The 22,950-nt window shown below is 49.2% G+C and overlaps 1 protein-coding gene across 1 annotated transcript; it reads left to right on the top strand.

The window, feature by feature from the left end:
• The first annotated feature begins 3,598 nt into the window (after positions 1–3,598).
• CTPS1 (CTP synthase 1) lies at positions 3,599–21,363 on the top strand. The gene is made up of 19 exons (XM_058819684.1): positions 3,599–3,685; positions 4,395–4,571; positions 4,875–5,045; positions 5,682–5,782; positions 6,912–7,028; positions 7,649–7,732; positions 7,991–8,071; positions 10,118–10,269; positions 12,100–12,232; positions 13,689–13,777; positions 14,578–14,672; positions 15,149–15,211; positions 15,941–15,984; positions 16,679–16,775; positions 16,997–17,052; positions 17,137–17,233; positions 17,472–17,616; positions 18,618–18,708; positions 19,885–21,363. Exons 2-18 carry the CDS (start codon positions 4,406–4,408, stop codon positions 18,700–18,702), a joined length of 1,776 nt encoding a protein of 591 aa, XP_058675667.1. The 5' UTR covers positions 3,599–3,685; positions 4,395–4,405; the 3' UTR covers positions 18,703–18,708; positions 19,885–21,363.
• The last annotated feature ends 1,587 nt before the right edge of the window (positions 21,364–22,950 follow it).

The following is a 22,950-nucleotide window of genomic DNA, read 5'->3' as shown; positions in this document are numbered from 1 at the left end:
ATGGAGAGGGGTGCTCCCAAATGCCCCCCAACACGCAGGGCACGTGTGGTGCTCCAGGATCTGGTCCTGAGAGCAGCTCTGAGATCCCCACGGGTGCCATCACAGCCTGATGGTGTCCCTTTGTTACTGCACAAACTCTTTTACTGGCGCATTCCACCATCTAGTGGAGATCTCGGAGAGGACAGAGTGCAGCAGGGCAATAGCTGCCACAAGACACAAAACCACAAGACAACTAAAAATGGAAACGACCTCCAAGATCATCAAGTGCTACCTCTTCCCACCCTGTTCACAAACCATATCACGAAGTGGCACAGTTAATAATTTTTTGAACACTTCCAAGGGATGGTGTCTCCACTACTGCCCTGGGTGCCCTGTGCCAATGCCTGACCACTCTTTCAGTAAGAAATTTTCCCTAATATCCAACCTGAATCTCTGGCACAACTTGAGACCATTTTCCCTTGTTCTGTCACTCATCCTCTCAGCTGCTCCTCATCAGATTTGTGCTTCTGTACATGTAGTAACAGCTCTTGTTCCTACATAATTTTCTATCTTATTCAAGATCCTTTGGTTGCTCAGGGTAACAGATGTGTTTACTTTGCACTTAGATGAAAACTTGATCCAGTTCAGAGCACAACTGTAGACTAGTAAAAGGATTTGAACATTTTACACAAACCCTGATTAATCCTGCAAATGGAGACTTCAAGGAGCCATACAGAAGGCTCACAGGGAGCATCCTGCTGTGTGCAAGTGGGACTGGACAGTGCTTGACAGTGATTCCACATCACCCCTGTGAAGTTTATATTAATCACGAGGTGAAACCCAGTGATCAGCACACAGTGGAAACCAAACACAGAACAGCTTTCCCAGTGTGTTCAAGCACTGGATCCTGGCTTTGAACCATGTGCTGATGGGAGCTGCTTAGGAGAACCTAAAAATGGGGAGTTTTACAGTCACCTCTACAGAAGGAAGTCCCCTATCCTATCTCAGACAGTACACACCAGCATTGCTAAGAAAGAACTTCCACCCCAAACCCCTGAAGAAGCCTTTCAGAAGGCTTTGGGTCACAGGAGGAACTATTTCATCACCACTTCAGCAGTCACAGAGGGTGAATATGGTGATATGACAATCACCCCCACGCCTTGATTTTTAGCTGTTTGCAATATTCTGTACTTAAAAATCAGCCAAGATTTTGCAGCTTTTCACAGGTACTCAGAGACAGAAATGCCCAGCACATGAGATGCTCTGCCTGGAGGTGTTCAAGACCAGGCTGGACAGAGCTTGGATCAACACGGGATAGTGGAAGGTGTCCCTACCCATGGCAGGGGATGGAACAAGAGGACCTTTAAGGTCCCTTCCCACCCAAACCATCCTGGGATTCTGTGATTCCAAGTGTGCTGTCTGTCCTTGGTGATACCAGAGTTCTGCAAAGCCCTCTGCTGCTAACAAGGGATGGGGTCAGCATGGATGGAGATGGTGACAGGGATGTCCTCACCCACACTGCTGCCACCTGGGGCATGTGCAGGGCATTTGGAGTAGGAATCAGTCAGAAGAGCATGAGCTGACACCCACGCACCATGATATGAGTGTTAAATGTACACATCAGACACCTGTGGTGATAAGCAACACTGGTAACAATAAGGACAAAGTGTTTTCTCTGCAGTGCTGCCCAGTGGTGGGGTGGCAGCCCCACAGGGGTCTGCAAGCTCCTGGATATTCTGTCAGGAACATTCCAGTGCAGGAGTGCCACTTCTTTCACAGGTCACAGAAAGGAGTCACTGCCTGACAATGGTATTTCAGTCTCAAAATCTTGTTGCAACAGGTCACCCTGTCACCTTCAGGAGGGACCATGTAAGGGGAGGCTGTCCTGACTGTCATACATAATATATAATTTATTATTATCACTGTCATTAATGTTATATTAATGTAACATCACAATAAGCCTTTCCTTACAAATAGGCCCCTAAACTGCAAGGAAGTACAAGTGAGTGTTTGAGGATTCCAGTCTATTCATTCCTTGCATAATCCCAGTAACATATTAACATTCCCCCCAGCTATGCCAGTCCTCCCAGCAATGTTTTCCAGTTAAGTTGTTGTGAATCAAATCCTGTTAAATAAACAGAGCAGATCCATTTCATCTCATTTCACATTTCTGAAAGGGAAATATTCAGTCTGTATTTTGCTGAGAGCTGAGAACAAGGCACTGCGAGGGCAAAACTTACTGAGGGAAAAATTAAGGGTGAAACACATCCACGTACACTTTCACCCACTTCAGCAAAAAGCAGATGTAATTTTGCATAACTTGAGATATTTGTGATCTGACTTTTCTGGGTCACTGTTATTCCACACCATTTAATGTTCACAATAGCTCCCACTGAGTGCAGTTCTCTCCTGAGCACCACGGGATGTCCAAGCCCTGAGGCCTTTAATGAGGCACTGAGAAGAGGATTTGTGTGTGCTGAAGTTAATGCTCCCATCGAGGTTACACACATCTCCACAAGAATGGACTTCCCTTCAGCTACAAGACACTTATCTTGTGCCTCACTCATGAAATGGGAAAAGCTGGGATGTCTAAAGGGAGAGCTCAGCCTCCCTGTGCCTTATCAGGATGTGCCACCAGGCAGTGACAGTGACAGCCCGAGCACACACAGCCCTTGCTGCTGTCACCCATCTCACTGCCACCAAACCTGTGGCCACCATTCTGCAGAAAAGGTGCTGGAAATGTTGTTTTGTTTTTTAATTTCCCACTTAGGAGCTACTTGCGGGACAGCAGAAAACAGGAAGAGTGCTTTGTGGAGGAACAAATGAGCATGGCCAGGTAATTCTGAAAGCAAACGCTTCCTCCAAGGGGGCAGCAGGCACTGCACTCCTGTGCAGGGTCACCAAGTGCCAGCATCGAGGGGACAGCCCCAGCAAGCAAAGAGACATCTCTGCCCACAGAGCTATCAACACCCAGGGGACATGTCCTTGGGGAAATGTGCTGGCAGGACACACGGACAGCAGAAAATGTGGCCAACAGTGACAGAATCCACCTCCGGCACAGCTGAGGGAGCTGGAAGGGTCTGGAGCCCCACGAGGGGCTGAGGGAGCTGGGCAGGGGCTCAGCCTGGAGCAAAGGAGGCTCAGGGGGCCCTTGTGGCTCTGCACAGCTCCTGACAGGAGGGCACAGCCGGGGGGGTCGGGCTGTGCTCCAGGGAACAGGGACAGGAGCAGAGGGAACGGCCTCAGGCTGGGCCAGGGCAGCTCAGGGTGGATATCGGGAATTTCATTGCTGAAAGATTGTCCTGGCCTAGACTGTCAGGGCAGCGGTGGAGCCCCCATCCCTGGAAGCGTTCAAGAAAGGTGTGGATGTGGCACTTGGGGACATGATGAGGAGGTGTTAGCTCATAGGTCGGACTGGATGATGGTAAAGGTTTTCTCCACCCCACTTCATCCCGAGATCCCACGGCCGTGCCGGCCCTCCATGAGGCGCAGAGGGGGCCGGGGCGGGGCTATCCCGGCGCCGGCAACGCCCCCGCCCTCAGGCTCTGGACCCGCCCCCTGCCCGCCCCGCCCCGCGCATGCGTAGAGGCGCAGCTGGGCCTCATGCGGTTCCCAGTCGAGCCGGCCGGGACGCGCACCGCGCGCGTTCCGCACCTCCCGCCCGCTCCCCCCGCGCGCGCGCTGTCCGTGCGCCCGGCGGCCCCAGGTGAGAGCGGCGGGCGGGACCATCCGGGCAGCGCTGAGGGGGGGGACACGACCAGGGCGGGCGGCAGAGCGGGACTACGCGGACCCCGCGGGCCTGGCGGCGGGGCCACGCGGGCGGCGGTGGCGGGAATTTATGGCGGGAGGAGCGGGCAGCGCGCCGGCCCTCAGCGGCGGGCGGGACACGGCCCGGGCGTCGCTGTCAGGAGTGTCAGCGGGCAGGGCACTGGCCCTCAGCACGGCCCGGGCGTCGCTGTCAGGAGTGTCAGCGGGCAGGGCACTGGCCCTCAGCACGGCCCGGGGGTCGCTGTCAGGAGTCAGCGGGCAGGGCACCGGCCCTCAGCACGGCCCGGGGGTCGCTGTCAGCGATGTCAGCGGGCAGGGCACCGGCCCTCAGCACGGCCCGGGGGTCGCTGTCAGCGATGTCAGCGGGCAGGGCACCGGCCCTCAGCACGGCCCGGGGGTCGCTGTCAGCGATGTCAGCGGGCAGGGCACTGGCCCTCAGCACGGCCCGGGGGTCGCTGTCAGCGATGTCAGCGGGCAGGGCACCGGCCCTCAGCGGCGGGCAGGACGCGGCCCAGGGGTCGCTGTCAGAGATATCAGCGGGCAGCGCACCGGCCCGGGGGCCGCTGTCAGCAATGTCAGCGCCCAGAGCGCGTTCCCCCGGCAGAGCCCGCGCTGAGGCGGTGCCGGTCGGTGTCTGTCGTGTTCAGGCTCGGGGCAGATGAAGTACATCCTGGTCACGGGCGGCGTGATCTCGGGCATCGGCAAGGGCATCATCGCCAGCAGCATCGGCACCATCCTCAAGTCCTGCGGGCTGCATGTCACCTCCATCAAGATCGACCCCTACATCAACATCGACGCCGGCACCTTCTCTCCGTACGAGCACGGTGGGTGCCCCGCGGGCTCGGTGTCGGCTGGTGCCGGGGCTGCCTTTCCTTGCCGTGAATCGTTTCCTTTGTACGAGCCTTTGTGCCTGCTCCTGAGCCTGCCAGCACTGCGGGCCGGCTGCTGTGCCTGCAGCACAGATGTGCTCTGCCTGTTCTTGCTGCTGCCTGAAGGGGTTCGGTCCCCAGAGCTGCTCCTCTCGGTTATAAAGGCTTTCACTTCTGTTCGCTACTCCTGAACTTGTGGCAATCAAGGAAGGAGTTTCCTTATGTTCCCGACACGTGTGCCTGTTTCTGTGCCTGCAGGGGAGGTGTTTGTGCTGGATGATGGAGGGGAGGTGGACCTGGACCTCGGCAACTACGAGCGCTTCCTCGATATCCGACTCACCAAAGACAACAACCTGACCACGGGGAAGATCTACCAGTATGTCATTAACAAGGAGAGGAAGGGAGATTATCTTGGCAAAACGGTCCAAGGTGAGGCAAAACTACTTTCCTGGTGCCTAGAAGTGCATTCTGTATATTTCAACCCTGGCTGGATGCTTTTGCCTTTCATCTTTGCTTGAGGCTCTGCACCATCCTGCCTGTGTTTGGACTGTGCTGGACTTGGGTCCAGCTGTCTAATGTACCCAGTGATAAATGTGAACAGACTTCAGACCAATACTGGGGTTGTTTTTTAGCTGGTTAAAATGGTAAATGCTTTTGTTAACTCATGTCATTAGAAAACCCAAAGGATTTCTGAGTATCAGATCAGTCCCTTTCCTTTTTAATCACTCTCCACAGCTGGTTGACATCAGGACTTTTACAAACAGTTAAAAAGAGAGTTACTTTCTCTATTTAGGGCAAAGAACAGTTTGTGCTTGACTCTTTCAGCTTAAAGGAAACGTTGCTTACGTGTGTTTAAATTAAGGCAGGGTTCAATTTCCTGCCAAGGCCCTTGAAAATCACAGCCAAGAATAATCACTTCAAAAATGCACAGTTCTTTAAAGACAAAAATTCCTGCTCAAGCCCTATGGGGAGCACTGGCCAGTGATTGTCAGTAATTTGCTCTTTAATGAGTTAAGAGGGAGAAACGTGTGGGGACTTTAACCCTTGCCTGGGTTTCTTTTCCAGTTGTTCCCCACATCACAGATGCCATACAGGAATGGGTAATGAGGCAGGCACGGATTCCTGTGGATGAAGATGGCATTGAACCCCAAGTTTGTGTGATTGAGGTTTGTAACTTTTTAAAAGTAGATAGTTTTGTTTCTTGTTTGCAGTAAGCTGATCTATATGCATATTTTGCATTTTTTCTTTACAGAAATGTTCAACTTTGTGTGTTATTGAATGGGTTAAAAATTTCCCTTGTTAATTTCAATTATTAATCTTTTGAATTGCTGCCTCATGAGGGGCAGCCCCAGAGGACCCCAGGGAACAGCTGGAGCTGTGTCAGGGGAGATTTAGACTGGAGATCAGGGCAAGGTTCTTTCCTCAGAGGGTGCTGGGCACTGCCCAGGCTGCCCAGGGAATGGGCACAGCCCTGAGGCTGCCAGAGCTCCAGGAGTGTTGCCCAGGGTGGGGTTGCTGGGGGGTCTGTGCAGGGTTTTAGACTGGACTCATTGGTCCCTTCCAGCTCAGGATATTCTATGAATTAACCTACAGAATGAATTTTTTAGCTCAGTGTTCCAGTCTGAGTTAATTGTGCTGTGCCCTCTTCTCCCTTGGTGGATGGAGGGAGGGGAGGTAAATCCCCCTCTGGGCTCAGTTGTCTTTCCTCCTCCCAGTGACCAGTTCAAGCACAGACACGCAGCAGGAATTGGCACAAGGTAGTGGTGGCACTTCTCAGGGTGTTTGTGTTGGTTCTGCTGCCAGAAGGACACAGAGCAGGGTGAGGGCTGTGACAGTGCTGAGCTGGCTGCTGGGATGTGCTAACACAGGAGAGGGAGCTTGTCACAGAGCCCAGGTCAGGGTGACTTGGACTCTGCCTGCAGCCAATTTGTGTGCCAGGATCACAGGCCCAGATCTCAGGTACCCAGGAGGCACTGTCTGTCTTGCATCTGTTCCTGCACGTGTCCACTCTGTATAGTCCTAAAACTTAACAGAAATTTTGCTTCTCAGTGCCACCTAATGTTCATAAACCATAATTTTCACATCTAAGTCTTTTCTCTGACTAGAAAATAGAAGTCAAGCCGATGCCTCTGAGGTGCTGCCCATAGCAGAAGCTGTTTTTCTTGTGGCTTTTTGATTTGTGGGGAAATGATGACAGTAGAATAGCACCTGGAGTAGATGATGTGTATTTTCATGTCTCTAGTGTGCACCTTGGGCAGGTTTTGGCAGTAACTGCCAGTGTGTGTGTGTTGCCAGCTCGGGGGCACCGTGGGTGACATCGAGAGCATGCCGTTCATCGAGGCCTTCCGCCAGTTCCAGTTCAAGGCCAAAAGAGAGAATTTCTGCAACATTCATGTCAGCCTGGTTCCCCAGGTAAGGACCTGAAACATACTGGTGGGCAGAACCTTCCTCAGTCCAAAATTTCCTAAATAGGTATTTCTGAAATGCTTAAGTGCTGTTACTTCTGTATTTCTGTGTACCTATAAACTTCTGGAAGAAATGCAGAGATTATATGCTGATGTATTTAAACAGTCTCACAGGAATTTAAAAAGAACTTTTCAAAGGGTGTAAATGTGTAATAAAGGTTTGGGATTTGCAGAAATGCAGCATGAGCATTTCTTGTGTCAGATTTGGATTTGACAGAGCAGATTGATAATTATGGAGTGCAGATCAATCTTTGTTCTCTTGTCCCTTTTCCCCCTTCTGTCCAGGCCAGGCGATAAAGAAATATAAAGAAAAATCAGAAATACGAAAATTAGGTATTTGGAAGAAGCAGTGGATAAACCTTAGGGTCCTGTCCCTCTCCTTCCTGCACTCCAGTGGGCAGATTGGAATTTGGGTTCCTGCTGTTGCTCTCAGTCCTGGGGATTAAATGGTTCAAGTGAATTGTCCAAGAACTGAGTCAAAGTTTTTATGAGATGTCTGAGATATTAACCTGCTGAATCATTGCTGCTTATCACAATCTGATGCACCCACTGCTCTTCTCTGGCCAGCCAAGCTCGACAGGGGAGCAGAAGACCAAACCCACCCAGAACAGTGTTCGTGAGCTCAGAGGTCTCGGGCTCTCTCCAGATCTGGTAAGGTTTGTGTAACTTTAAAGTTTGTGGCTTTGAATGTAAAAACCTGGCATGTGGCAGCAGCAGTTTTGTCTAAGTAATTCTATGAGAACTCTTCTATAGTGGTGATAAATAAGGAAAAGAAACTGAATTGTGTTTTTTTTTTTTTTTTTTTCTCAAATCAGAGGCTGCACAAAGACAGCTCTTTCTAGAGGTTTGTTTTATGAATGCCTGAGTGTTTCTGTTTGCATCACAACCCTGATGTTGCTGCTGTGTTAGATTGTTTGCAGGTGCTCCACTCCACTGGATACCTCAGTAAAAGAAAAGATTTCCATGTTCTGTCATGTTGAACCAGAACAGGTGAGGATTGCTGTCTGTGCTTCCTTGCAGTAAATACTGGAGCTGCTTGTCAGATGCTGAGGGAGTTTTGTCTAGTGCAGCAGTTCTAGCTCTGTGTTTTGGTAGCTGCATAATTCATTTGCTGCTTTGTCTTGCCTCCCTTCCTGACACATGAACCTGCTGCTAAACCAATTCTTTGTTGTACCAGCACCCAGGTTTTCTTGTAAGGTGATTGGTATAAGATTCTATGGAATCCACGATGATTTCTGAATCACTGTTTTAACCTTAATTATAGTTCCACTTTCCTTCTGTGAACATAGAACAAGATTTTCCAGTATTTAGAGGTGAAAAGATTACCCAAAATCAGTTTTAAAAGATATATGACTGTACTTCTGCTCTTTTCACAATATTATTGTTCTGCCCAAGAATTCTGGAAGAGAGATTTCTCAGAGAGGTTGGAATGGTGTTTGGGAGAAGCAGTGCTTCACTTGAAGGTTGTGATATACACAAATTCCGTGTTTGCACGATTCTTTCTATACTGAGACTTGTAACACTCTAAGGTAGACCTTGGAAAATAGTCAGAAGTGTGTAGACTGAGTTTTAGCACTTTGCAATCCAGCTGGAGCTTGAAAAATGTTGTCTTTTTGTGAAAGACTGAGTATAAAACTTCACAATCCCATGTTCTGTCAAGTAATTTTCATTAATCTGCTCTATAGCAAGACCAAACTTGAGTCCTGCAATTTCAAGCACTGCACTGCTGGCAATAATGTTGATGTGTCATCAGTAAAATATCTACCTCTTGTTGGCCAGGAATTCAGAATCAGTTGGCTCTTGTCCCTTTCCAGGAAGTTTAATGCAGTTCTGTGTAGTTCTTGCTCTGACTGCTGTTGCACTTGGATTGAGAAGTGAGCAGTAAAAGAGGAAAATGTGCAGCCAGAGAGGTTTGACTGGTGCAGAACTGAACTCTGCTTTCATTTGAGTCAGTAGAAATGAGGATTTTAAAACTGAGGATTTTGCCAAAATGAGGATTTAAAGAAGTTCTGCCAGTCTGGATTGGATCCTCAAAGTACAGGTTCATTATTAATGTACAGGTGACATTTGTCCTGAGCCATCTTTTCCCATTTCAGTGCACTAGAACTGTTGATGTAGATTTTCCTCATTGACCTAAGAATTCTTTGCTCATAATTGTGTAATCCCAAATTGGATGAGGGGCACTCTTTAAAGTGTACTGGGGTCACAGATTGCCCTGGGTTTCACTCAGACTGGGAGCCCTGGTTAGGAAGGACAGTGAGGGAAGGGGGAAGCTGTGCCTGTGGCAGTTTGTCTGGAGCTTCATTTGTGATTCTGCATCACAGGAGCCTCTCTGGGCTGTTCTTTGAACTTTGCTGAGTGCTGCTCACATGAAGTGCTGGGCAGCTGACTCTCCTGCTGGGTTACTGTGTTCTACCCCTTCCAAGGGGCTCCAGGGAGCAGCAATGCCTTGGAAGTGCTGAAGAAATGGCTTTTTCAAGCATAAGCAAACCAGTATTAAACTACTGATAGTTATATTGTGGTGGTGTTCACAGGGGTCTTAGGGTGAGGGAAGAGATGAGGATCTGACTCCATGTTTCAGAAGGCTGATTTATTATTTTATGATATATATTATATTAAAACTATGCTAAAAGAATAGAAGAAAGGATTTCATCAGAAGGCTGGCTAAGAATAGAAAAAGAAAGAATGATAACAAAGGTTTGTGGCTCAGAGTCTGAGCCAGCTGACTGTGATTGGCCATTAATTAGAAACAACCAACATGGGCCAATCACAGATGCACCTGTTGCATCCCACAGCAGCAGATAATCAATGTTTACATTTTGTTCCTGAGGCCTCACAGCTTCTCAGGAGGAAAAATCCTAAGGAAAGGATTTTTCAGAAAATATCATGGCTACATTATATTATTCAAAATGTTATTATCTGGAAGTTTAGGTGGTCATATGGTTTTCTGCTAGAGGAACTCTCTGACTATCTGAATAAAAATGATTGTACAGGCACTGGATGGCTGTTGTAACGATATCCTTATTTTCTGAACAGGTCATTTGTGTCCATGATGTCTCCTCCATCTACCGTGTTCCTCTGCTGCTGGAGGAGCAGGGGGTTGTGGATTACTTCAGGCACAGGCTGGACCTGCCCATCGAGAGGCAGCCCAGGAGGATGCTCATGAAGTGGAAGGAGATGGCAGACAGGTGAGCTGCACTGCTGGGCACACTGCAGCACACTTCAGGATTTATTTCTGTTCTTGGTTGTTGATTGTTTGAGATAATGTGTGTCTTTTCCTGTTCTCAAGTCTACATGCTCACATTGGATTTTTACTTTTGCTCAGAGCCCCATCTGCACTTTGAATGTTTCCACAGCTGCTGTGGGAGGTTCTTCCCAAAGCATTCATGTTGAACCAGCAAAATTTTATTAATGCTTTCAAATGGAAATGAAAATTATGTGTTATCTCAGACATGTCAGGCTGGATGAAACCAAAAATCCTACAGCTCCAATTTCTGTTCCTCCTGCTTTGTTTAGCTGAGCCTTAATGCAGTGATGATCCTGCAGACCCTTGGAGGTGAAGACAGAAACCCTGACTGGATTAGAACGTGGAACTTTTATTCCAACTGGGTTTCTTTTGCTTGCAAGAGCTGCTCTGAACTTCATTCATTATTGTGCTGCTAAAACAACTGAATGGGTTTCAGACAACCTGTGCCAGTGCCTCACCCCTCTCATTGTACAAAACTTCATCCTTATATCTGCCTAAATCTCTCCTCTTTTAGATTAAAACCATCACCACTTGTCCAGGCACAACAGACCCTACTAAAAAGTTTCTCATAAATCCTCTTACTGGAAGGCTTCCATAATGTCTCCCTCTCCCTGGGGCTTTTTCTTCTTCAGGCTGAACCACCCCACTTCCCTCAGCCTTCTCTCCATAAAATCCTGTGAGATAAACTTAGTGAGATCCTTATCTTCTGTTGGAAGTTTACTGTCTGAGTCAAACCCAGCTTGCAGTTATTAAAAGCTCTTGAAGTTATTAACAGCTGGACAGCTCTGCCCTCCCTTTTTATTAAAAAAAAAACCCAAACTCTCAGTAACATTACAAAGTGTTGAAATCCTTTTGTAGCTATATGGAGATGTCAGGAGTGTCAAAGAATATCTTTGAGAGTGCTTTCAGGCAAGTGAGACAAGTTTGGTACCTGTTCTGAGACTCCTTGGACACTGGAGTCTGAAACTGAGGAACTGAATTGTGGGGGTTTTTTTCTTGTGAGGAATAGACTCACAGTTCATGGGGAAATAGTGAATACAGTCTTTTCAGAAAGTGCTTGAATGTCAGCTGAAGCCTTAAATATGTTTTTTCTTAAAATAAATTAATTTTCAAGATGTAGATGCTTTCCTTGATTTCCTTGACATAAGCCAGCCCTGCCAATAACATTTCTTGTTGATGGGAAATGCCCTTGTCACCGGCTGGGCTGAAGTTATTTAGCAATTCTGAGAGAAACTTCAAACAAACTCTTGGCTGTGGCCAGGAATTCTGTGTGAATCCTGTGCTGCCAGGTGCTGGGGGTTGAGAGTGGAGGCAGCACAGCCTCAGGGCTGCAGAAATGCTTTCTGTGTGTGGAGCTGCTGATAGGAGCTCAGCAGCAGCGTGGGAAGATGCTGTGCAGTACAAACATACACCAAGCTGTGCTTTCATCCTCTCCTAGGAGTTCACTGCAGCCTTTGAATCTAATACAGCTTCCTGAAAAGGCAGCTTGGATCTGCTCAGAGTGGCTTTTCATCATCAGGAGAGGGGAGTTAATTTATGTGTGGCTTTCTGCAAGTGTTTTCCTCAGTCATTGTTCTGGGTTTGATCTCGCTTTGATGTTTCTAAATCATAATTATTGTAAAAGGTCACTCTTGCAAGGACGTCAGCTCTGCTGGACACACTGAGGAGAGCAGGAAAAGTTTGTTTGTTCCTTGGAAAGCTGAAGAGAATGGAAGATTCCACCCCTGTCCTGTTGCTGCTGGAATAACCCGTGTGCTCTGGTGTCCTGCAGGTACGACCGTCTGCTTGAAACGTGCTCCATTGCCCTGGTGGGCAAATACACCAAATTTTCTGACTCCTATGCATCTGTCATCAAAGCCCTGGAGCACTCTGCCCTGGCCATCAACCACAAACTTGACATCAAGGTAGGGCTGGGTCCGTGTGTGGGGAAAAACTCCAACCCATCCTGCTTCCACCTACAGTGCTGCCCATCCTAACTCGGATTTTCACAAAGCTGTAGACAGAAAGGGAGAAGTGATTCAGCCACTGAACATCCAAATTATCCTTGCATCAAAACAGTTGTTTTGATTATAAGAGCTTTAAAACAGCTGTTATCAGGCCTAAAGCAGCTTCAGAGCAAAGCAGCCTGTCCTCCTGTGAGCTGGAATGGATGGAAACTCCACTGTGACAGTGGTGGATGGATTGGAGGTGGCACTCTCTGCTCTCATTTCTCTGACACTTGTTATAAGTGATTCTTTTTGTTGTTTTATCCTTTTTGTTGTTTTATCCTTTTTGTTGTTTTATCCTTTTTGTTGTTTTATCCTTTTTGTTGTTTTATCTTTTTTGTTGTTTTATCTTTTTTGTTGTTGTTAACCTTGTGGTACTCAGGTTTTATGATGCCCCTGCCTCAGGCTTTACTAAGGTTTTCGTGCTGGTTTGGATGCACAGATGCTTTCAGGGGTCTTGGTCATAGCTGGATGCTCTGAAGAGGTGAAATATGAATTCTACCTGTTGCTAGAAATTGAATTTTCATTTCAATAGATTTCTAAATGCCCAGCAGTTCCATGATGTCAGTGAGTGATGGAAATAGGTGATTGCTTTTTAATAGTGCTGATCTAGGTCAGGGTTTCCTTTCAACTTCCAAAATCAGTAGAGGTGAAAATAAGGAAAACAAGATTGGTAAAGTGCAAACCCTGCACGTGGATCTGTGGGTATTCCCTGGCACAGCTGTGTCTGAGTGGCTCAGGAGTGAAGTGAGCTCTGTGAGCCTTGTGCAGGGAGAACTGAGTAACTGTAGTTACTTCAAGAACTGATTGGTAGTTTTGCAACTTCCAAAAAACAAACAAAAAAGGAGGACAAAATTGTTCTTTTAAAGGGTTAGCAGCCTGCCAGACCATCCAGAAGTTCAGAGGTACTGGAATGCTGGAGATGAGAAAATGGAAAAATTGCAGGGTTTTTTCCATTGTCATAACACCCTTTAATTACAGCAGCCTATTTCACCATAGCCTATTTCCTCTGCAGTGCCTCTTGAAGGAGATGTTTATTTGATGAGAGAGGGATAGGTTTTTTCCTCTTTGTGTGGTGGTTTGTGTCTGCACAGCCCCATGCTCCCACCTTCCTCACATTGACCATCACAGGCTGGGGCTCAGGGGCTTGGTGTGAGTCCCAGCAGGGCTGCAGAGAGGGGAGGACACACAAACCATGGGTTCTGTTTGTGCACCAGGAACAGGGGGGTGAGGAAAGGAGTTTTGTTGGCTAACAGATGGGAAATCAGCCCAGAAAAAAACTAAAGGATCCATTAGGAAACAAACCCAGAGGTTTCCAGGAGGAATGATGCTGTCTCAATATCTCATCATCTTTTTTTTTTGGATTTCTTCCCAGTACATTGACTCTGCTGACTTGGAGCCAGACACTCTGCAGGAGGAGCCTGTCAGGTACCACGAGGCCTGGCAGAAGCTCTGTGGTGCTGAGTAAGTTCTGCTGTGGGCCTTTCCTTGGAAAATGTCTGATAAATCTGTTTTCAGCAGAATGTCTGATAAATCTGTTTTCAGCACACTCTGACAAGGCCCCAGACACCTCTCAGGGACATTTAGGAGAAGGTGTTAAATGGAGAATTGTTAAATAAGTGAGGGAGGTCGGGGGAATGGTCCTGCTGGTGAGGATCTGCACACCTGCATGATCAAGTGGAAACAGAGGAAATCAGGAGGAAGGAAAGGTACTGGTGAAGCCAGAGTGAGGATGGAAGATGTAAATGGGGTAACAAGTTCTTCAGAAATAAATAGTGTGAGAGGGGGAAAAGCATTGGTATGCAGAGGAGTGCCAAGAATTAGCACAAAAACAAGAACAAGTGGGGCCTGTAACCCCTCAGGACTGGAGTGAGAGCAGAACAAAGAATCTCCTGCAGTTTGGTGTTGGGACAACCTCACACTGGGCTTTCGTCAGCATGGGCCTGGCTGGGTGATGTGTTTGCAAACACGTTTGGGGCAGGGTGTGTGAGTCCCACAGCACGAACCATTTCTGCATGGGAACCTGTGAGATATTTGGGATCTCTCTTTGGGAAGGTAAAATTGGCATTTATGAAATATTTCCCCCTCTTTATGTGACAGCTCATGTGGAGACTGCTGCAGCCTGGCCTTGCCACGTGGCTATTTCAGAGCCCTTTTCAGGGCAGAGAGGCCTTGCAAGGCCAGGATTTTATGGGAGGGAGGTGATTTGTGGGTTTGTGGTTTGGGGCAGCCATGCTGAATGGAATCTCTTCATCCTCATGCAGTGGAGTTCTGGTTCCTGGTGGATTTGGTGTTCGAGGGACAGAAGGCAAAATCCAAGCTATTTCCTGGGCAAGGAAACAGAAAAAACCCTTTTTAGGTGAGAATAATGTTTCATCCATAAGAAATAAAGGAAAGGAAGTTGAAGGTGTCTGTACTGCTCTGCAGCAGGAGCTGCCCTGATCTTCACTGGTGTGTGGGATGAGCAGGCAGTGCAGCCTCACCCCTGCTTAGCTCTGAAGTGGTCACAGTTGGCTGGGCTGGCTGACAGGGAGTGTGTAATGAGGGGATTGCAGTCTGGGGATGTTTCATATCAGGCTGTGGTGATCTTGGCACCAGGAAATCCAAGGCTGCATTTCAGTGAAGTGTCTGTGGTGAGAAACTGGAGTTTGAGCAGAGGGGTGGGAAAGGGAGGGAAGTGAAGCTTGTCAGGACTACAGAGCCCTAAATCCCAAAGATCTGCCTCATCCAGGTTTTCCTCTGGCTCAGGATCCTCTGTGAGGGTGTGTGTGCTTGCAGCAAGGGCTCAGAGGTCCCTGTCCTGACCTGATCCATGTCCTGTCTGTCCTTCCACAGGAGTCTGTCTGGGAATGCAGCTGGCAGTGGTGGAGTTTGCTCGTAGTGTCCTTGGTTGGAGAGGTAATGGCACAAAACCCTTCCTGCCTTTGGTCATTTCTTGGGTTGCTGTGACTTTTTTAGATACTTTTTAGACTTTTTTAGATACCTGTGATTTGAAGTTTTTCATAGGTCAGTTTAATTTTTTACCTAGACCTGTAAAAATCCCTATGTCTTTTGCTAATTCAACTTAAAAAGAGCAATTTCCTTGCCCTATTTAAATAAAAATCAAAGGAGTAAGTCATGCTGAAAATGACAGAAAACTTCCTATTGCTCAACATGAGGTTCTTAGCTCCTGAAAATGAAACACCATGGCAAATTCCCACTGCAGCCAGTGGCAATGAAGCCCAAAAAGCAATTCAGGCAGTCAGCAGCTGCAGCTCCTTCAGTGAGTGGAGTTGTCTTCTGAGCCCCTCTGCTTGGATTGTTAACACAGCTCCCTTCAGAGAGTGCTAAATTGAGTTCTCAGCCTCTTTGATTCTCTGCAGTAATGAGGGTGAGGAAAAAGGAATTCCTCAGACCACTGTGCTCCTTTCCCCCTCTCTGCCTTTATTTCTGTATTTGAGGGTGAGATTTTACCTGAATGAGGGTGGGTTATCCTACAACTGCAGCCTTTGAAATTGGTACTGAACAGTGCTGGCAGCCCTGTTCCTGCTGCCTGGGCTGTTCTGGGGATGAGGAGCAGCAGCTCCTGGAGGTGATGCCATGGTTTGAGCCACTCTGTGCTCCTGACTGCTGAATGTTACCTTGCAGATGCCAACTCAACAGAGTTTGACCCCAAAACTTCTCATCCAGTGGTGAGTTTATGGTGATTTATTTGTGATAGCCTTACCTGACTTTCCTGCACATCCCTGGGCATGATGGCCAGGAGAAGCTGTGGCTGCCCCTGGATCCCTCAGGGTTGGACAGGGCTGGGAGCAGCCTGGGACAGTGGGAGGTGTCCCTGCCATGGCAGGGGTGGCACTGGATGGGATTTAAGGTCCCTTCCAACTCTAACTGTTGTATAATAGCTGCAGACAGACCTGAATTCCTGGGAACAATTGTGGAAGCTCTGTGTTTCTGCTCCAGGGTCTGCCACAATGATTGACTTCCTCAAAGTTGAGGAAGTTACCAAAAACAGCTTATGGTGTTATTTATCAAAGAGTGAGCAAGTCTGATTTCATTTTTTCCCCCATAAATTTGCTTGTTTGTTTAAAATGCAGTTCAATAAACAGCCCAGTATTGGTGTGTGCAATCTGTGTAAACTCTGACTGAGGCAATTTCCTCTGTGAAAGTTCTCTGAATATCCACAAACCTCCCATAGGTACTGAACAACTTGGGCAGCTACCCCAGTTCTCTTGGTCTGCCTTGTCAGGACAGTGTTCTTGGGCTGGTTTCCTTGGTTTTTTGCATGAATGTTGGTGGGATTTTTTTTTTCCTTTTATGTGTCAGAGTCTGCCTGTTATTGTTAATTCTCCCTGATTCTCACCTCCCTCTGAATTCTTTCCACAGGTCATAGACATGCCAGAACATAATCCTGGGCAAATGGGTGGGACAATGAGGCTTGGCAAGAGGAGGACACTCTTCCAAACCAAGAATTCAATCATGAGTAAGGCTCTTCTTGCCTCTTCTGGAAATGTTTCCTTGGGGAAGTGAGGCCTGGGGATGTTCAAGCATCCCTGAATGGCAGCTGTTCACAGACTGTTCTGCTGGGGAATGGGGATCAGGGAATTTAATCCCCTCCAGAAGTGGCAGATTCTGAAGGATGCTGATCAAATGGATGTGTTAAAAGCTGTGATCACTGCTCTAAGGAACATTTTACTTCTGCAGGGAAGCTCTATGGAGATCATGATTTCTTGGAAGAGAGACACAGACACAGATTTGAGGTAAAAATTCTCATGTGGGTATTGAGCTATCCTGTGTAATCCAGACACAAGAGATCATGGCTTGTCTTGCTTCTGATTGTCTAGGTCAATCCAGAACTGAAGAAGTGTTTTGAAGAGCAAGGTCTGAAGTTTGTGGGGCAGGATGAGGAGGGAGAGAGGATGGAAGTGGTTGAGCTGGAAGGTGAGTCCTTAACCAGCTGGTTTGTGTGTGTGGGATGGACAAGGGAAAGCGTTTGGAGGGGAATGGAGCAGCTTTTCTTTCACGTGAGACCATTCAGACTGTCTTGATTCCATCCATAAATGATGGTAAAAATAAAATCCCATGTGTCTCTCCATTTATGGACAGCATAAAGAGGATTTCACCTGCAGCTCAGCCCCAAGTTTGAGAGCCTTGACCTGAATGTTTTGTTTGTTTTCAGACCATCCTTTCTTCGTTGGTGTTCAGTATCACCCCGAGTTCCTCTCCAGGCCCATCAAGCCATCACCCCCATACTTTGGGCTCCTCCTGGCATCTGCAGGGAGGCTCACCCACTACCTGCAGAAGGGCTGCAGGCTCTCCCCCAGGTGGGTTTCACACAGACCCCAGTCAGAGCTGGCACAGGACAGTGCTGCTTCCTGCAGGATAGCCCAGAGCATCCTCTTGGCACAGAGCTCCTGGGGATAACTTGGTATTGCACCCTCTTCTTTCCACTTCTGTTCTCAAAGCTCACATCTGATGTGTTGGGGCTGATTGTGGGGCCACAGAGAGGCCCTGGCTTCAGGGAGAGGATCTGCAGCCTTGTGCTATATCAGTCAGGCTCTGGGGAAACTGAGCTTGGGCCTGCTCTTTTACATGACTGGAGACCTATGGGCTTTTCCCTGCATTCCTCACAGTCCCATGTACAGGCTGGTCCATGAGAAACCTTTGATGGTTTAAAGAACAAGCCCTGGTCCATGAGAAACTTGTTCCTGTTTAAAGAACAGGCCCTGGTGGTTGCAGCCTCTTATTATTTTTTTTTTCCTGCTGACTTCAGCTTTCTTTGTTCCAGTTTGCAAAGCAAGTGGTGTTTTGGGTGGATTTAATGGTGCTGCTGTTCCCCAGTGCCTGCAATTCCCTTTGGCACTCAGGACTGTGCAAGAAATAACAAGCATTTGGTACTGACCTGTTCTCCTCCTCACACTGAGGGCTTGCTGAGTGCTGACAGGCACTAAACAAAAACCAGACCAAATGCTGAGGAGAGTTAGCAGTGTCTGTATCAAACCCAGGCAAATGCAATGCTAAAAATCAGGTGTGGGCTTTGTGGGCTGAGCTGCAGAGCAGCTGCACCACAGGATTCCTGTGTTGGTTCAACATCACAGTGCTCAGGTGTGGTCCAGGGGAGTTTCATGTGTGAGCACTCTCATTTCAGTGCCTCCAAGGCTGGAGGGATATTTTAACTCTGCTTTTGCACATTTGAGTTTGAAATGGCTCCTTGCAGCGGAGGAGCTGAAGTTTTCCCCGTGCTGCAGCATCCCACATTAATTAATTAATTAATCTGTCCTTAAAGCACTTGTGCTTCCTGACCCCAAATCCTTTACTCCTGCAGGGACACCTACAGTGACAGGAGTGGCAGCAGCTCCCCTGACCTGGAGATAACAGAGCTGAAGTTCCCTTCAGCAAACCACGACTGATTCCTGGTAATGTTTCATTATCTCAGCCTCTTCCTTTGGGAAAAAAAAAATTTCTTGGCCAATCTTTGCTCCTGACAACTGATTCCCACATTATTTGGTAGAAATAATGGAGACCATGAGATGTGCTGGTGCTCACAGTTGAGATGTGTTAGCACAGTTTAGATCTGTTCCAGCTGTGCTGAGGGCTGGGTGCTGCCTCTCTGGAACAGCTGGGGATGGGTGTCCCCTTAGCAAAGTGACACACAATAAAATAGAAATACACACAGAGGAATTTGGGGTTAGATTTGGATAAAAGCACCAGTGGAGCACTCCTGGAAACGGGGGCAGAGCTGCATAAGGGGTTCCTGGGTTTAGGAAATTCAGTATTTTGCAGTCCCTCACCATAGTAAAAGAACATCTTGGAAGTATCCATTGTGTCCATCTTGTGGGACAGGAGGTCTGTCAGATCTAGGGCTCAAGCTCTGCTCTGTAAGGGCTGCAGGTGTTACAGGGATGTGAAAACTGGATGTAAACAGTCCTGGGAAGGAGAAGACACTAAAACCTGGCACTCAGACTGCACCAGCAAAACAGAGTTTACATTTGCATCCTCCCTCTGTGCAGTGGGTATCATGGATGTGACACCTGCCCCTGCTCTGGCTGCTTTGTGAGGGGATTTTGCAGGAGCTGAGCAGCATCTGCACACCCAGTGGGTGTGTGGGCTCCACTGCTGAGTGCCAGGGCCCTGGAGAGCTCCAGGCCTTCCCTCCTCCCCTTCCAGAGTGACCTGCAGGGGGAAGCAGGGTCAGCCCCAGTCTGGCACAGCAGTGCTCCCCATCCCTGGGCACAGCACTGGGACCAGATGTGACTGCTGGGTGTTGGGCTGCTCCGCAACACCAACAGCTGAAGGATTAATTCTCCCTGTAAATGTTGATCCTAAAGATACTCTGAGCCTTGGTCTCACTGAAGTATCCCCTGGGATTTGTGTCACCCAAATCGGGGCTGCAGCACAGTGAAAACGCTGCTTTGGTGGTGGCTGGGGCTGAGCTGTGCTCACTCCCTGTGCTCTGTGTGGAAGAAGCCATGGCCAGGGCAGCAGTTCAGTGCCTTTGGAGGTGCCCCTGTGTCACACTCTGCCTCCAGTGCTCTGCAGTTCCAGCTGTGGCTCTTCCCTGTCAGTAATTCCTGCTCCTTTTCTCTCCCCAGGTGTGTCCTTGCTGCACAGAGGAGTCTCCATTAGGCTTTCCAGGTGTTCTTACAGCAGCAGCTTCAACACCCTCAGCTTTGGGCTTTCCTAACTTATGGGTTTATAATTTTTGTTCTGAGATCCTGTCCCTTTTTTCCTCAGCTCTTCTGTCCTTCCTTTATTTTCTCTATAGATCTTGGTTATTTGTGGAGGAGAGTTCACAAAGGCAGAGTTCCTTCAGTTTTTTCAGTTGCAGCAGCTTGGAGGTCAAGGCAAGCTGGGTGTGGGATTTGCTGTGTTGAGGGGAATCCCATGGCACAAGTCCTTCCCAGGGCAGGCAGTGCCTGGCACCAGGGTGCCTTGGACACTGACAGTGGAGCTGCTTTCTCCAGTGTTCCTGCTCCCTCCTCAGTCTTTACTTACTGGTGAAATTATGGATGGCACAAGATTTTGGGGCTGAGCTGGGCTGTGCTGCAGCTTCATGCAGCCTTTTTGGTTTGGTTTTTCTTTTTTTTATTTTTCAGGGAAAGGGGGAAGGGGATGATTTTTTTGTTTATTTTTTTTTTTTCAGTAGCATTTGCAAACCTGGTGCTCTTGGTGCATTCATTGTCACTATGAATTTGTAACCAGGAGGATCCTCCTGGAACAGTGTTAGTGTGGAACATGCTCAGCTCTGGCTGAGGTGTCACTGCAGGGATGTGATGAGCTGGGATCAGGCTGGGGGGCAGGAGAACAAAGCTGCCAGGGAAACCCAGACCTGAGGGGTCCCTGTGAGCCCTCCCTGTGCTCCTGGGGCTGGGAAACTCCAACCCCTTGCATCAAGGGGCAGGTGAGCACAGAGTGAGCCACTGAACCACTTCCACTGCTGCCTTCAACTGTGTCCCTGGCCTGGGGCACAGCAGCTCCTGGTGCTTTTTCATGGATTGCAGTGGAGCCTTTTTGTTGCCTTTTTGTCCTCACTGCAGTCATGTCCTGGGCTTCTGCAGCAGGAGCCCTTCTCCTCCAAGGGCTGTTCCTGAGGGAGGGGATCACCACCCCTGCCTGGGTGTTGCTGTCCAGCTGTGTGGGGCTGAGCTGCCTTGGTTCCCTGCCCTGTGTGGCCCTTGACTGAGGAGAAAGGAACAAAGAAAGGAAGGAAAGTGTGTCCCTTGTCTGATGTTGCACACTCAGACTGCAGCAGCTGCACGGTCAGACCTGGCTGAGCCACCAAACCAAGCCCTGTCCTGTCCCTCCCAGTGATCTCCCTGCTTTAATCCTCATTTGTTTTAAATATTCCTGTAAAGCTGCTGTGAGCCTGGAGAGCTTGGAGCATTCCTCGTGTGCCAGTTCCAGCTGTTGGGCAGGAATCCTCAGCTGCAGTGCTCTGCTGCTGCCCACTCCTGCCCTGGCCTGGCCATCCTGGGGCAGGGTCAGATCCTCCCTCAGCTGCAGCACATCTCTGTGGGCTTTTTTTTCTCCTGAAATGTTTGTTTTGGCCAAAACTGTGCAACTGACTCGGTCATTAAATGCTCATTTGTAACAAACTGAGTGAGGAGCCTGCTCTGTTCTGCCTGCTTGGAGGGAGGGAAGGAAAGGATTGAAGCAAAAAACCTCCCAGTCTTGAATAAGCTAGCAAAAACTTGTGAGCTGTATTGACAGTGGGTTTAGACGTGGAGCTCCAAAGTCTGAAGTTACTGAGCTTCCTTCCAGCCCTGGAGAAACCTGGGGAGCCTGGGCTGAGCCTGCAGGCTCTGCAGGGCAGGAAAAGGTTTCCAGAGCCTTGGAGCTGCCCCAGGAGGGTTTGTCCCACTGTGTCCTCCACACCTGGGAGTGCTGCCCAGTGCAGGACATGCAGGGCTGTGCACAACATCCATGGGGTGATGTGGGGCTCTCGCTGCCACCACTCTGCTGTCCCCAGAGCAGCCTCAGCCCTGGCTCTGGGGTCAGGAACAAGTTCAGGAACAGGATTGGGATAAGACCTGTGGTTCAGGGGGGACAGGATGTGCTTCCCTGGCCTCACAATCACCCCCAGCCCCACCCTGGCCCCGCTCTCCCTGCCTACCCAGGGCAGCCAGGGCTCAGTCCCTGGGCTCAGTCCCTGGGGTTCATTCCCTGGGCTCATTCCCTGGGTTCAGTCCCTGGGTTCAGTCCCTGGGTTCAGTCCTGGGCTCAGTCCCTGGGCTCAGTCCCTGGGTTCAGTCCCTGGGTTCAGTCCCTGGGTTCAGTCCTGGGCTCAGTCCCTGGGCTCAGTCCCTGGGCTCAGTCCCTGGGTTCAGTCCCTGGGTTCAGTCCTGGGCTCAGTCCCTGGGCTCAGTCCCTGGGCTCAGTCCCTGGGTTCAGTCCCTGGGTTCATTCCTTGGGGTTCAGTCCCTCGTTTCAGTCCCTGGGTTCAGTCCCTGGGCTCAGTCCTGGTTTCAGTCCCTGGGGCTCAGTCCCTGGGCTCAGTCCCTGGGCTCAGTCCCTGGGTTCAGTCCCTGGGCTCAGTCCCTGGGCTCAGTCCCTGGGCTCAGTCCCTGGGCTCAGTCCTGGTTTCAGTCCTGGTTTCAGTCCCTGGGTTCAGTCCCCGGGCTCAGTACCTGGGCTCAGTCCCTGGTTTCAGTCCTGGGCTCAGTCCCTGGGCTCAGTCCCTGGGCTCAGTCCTGGTTTCAGTCCCTGGGGCTCAGTCCCTGGGCTCAGTCCTGGGCTCAGTCCCTGGGCTCAGTCCCTGGGGCTCAGTCCCTGGGTTCAGTCCTGGGTTCAGTCCCTGGGCTCAGTCCCTGGGCTCAGTCCCTGGGCTCAGTCCCTGGTTTCAGTCCCTGGGCTCAGTCCCTGGGCTCATTCCCTGGGTTCAATCCTGGGATCGGGATCAGTCCCGGGGCTCAGCCTGGTGCTGCCATCAGTGCACAAACCACGGGGAGGAACTTGGTATCCTTTTATTTATAAACAAATCAAGGTAAAATAAGTGCAGAGGAAAGCACAGGCTGCCCTGGGGCAGGGACACACCAAGGGCCCTGCGAGCAGCACAGGCTGCGCTACAGGACAAAAGCCATTTTGCCTTTTTATTACTTTGGGGTTTGGGGGATTTTTTCTTTTTTTTTTTTTTTTTTTTTTTTTTTTTTGCAACTTTG

The sequence above is a fragment of the Ammospiza caudacuta genome, chromosome 25 (genome assembly GCF_027887145.1).
Source record: "Ammospiza caudacuta isolate bAmmCau1 chromosome 25, bAmmCau1.pri, whole genome shotgun sequence".
NCBI lineage: Eukaryota > Metazoa > Chordata > Aves > Passeriformes > Passerellidae > Ammospiza > Ammospiza caudacuta.
The sequence above is the reverse complement of the archived record's forward strand: the minus strand, read 5'-3'. Positions and strand labels throughout refer to the sequence as shown.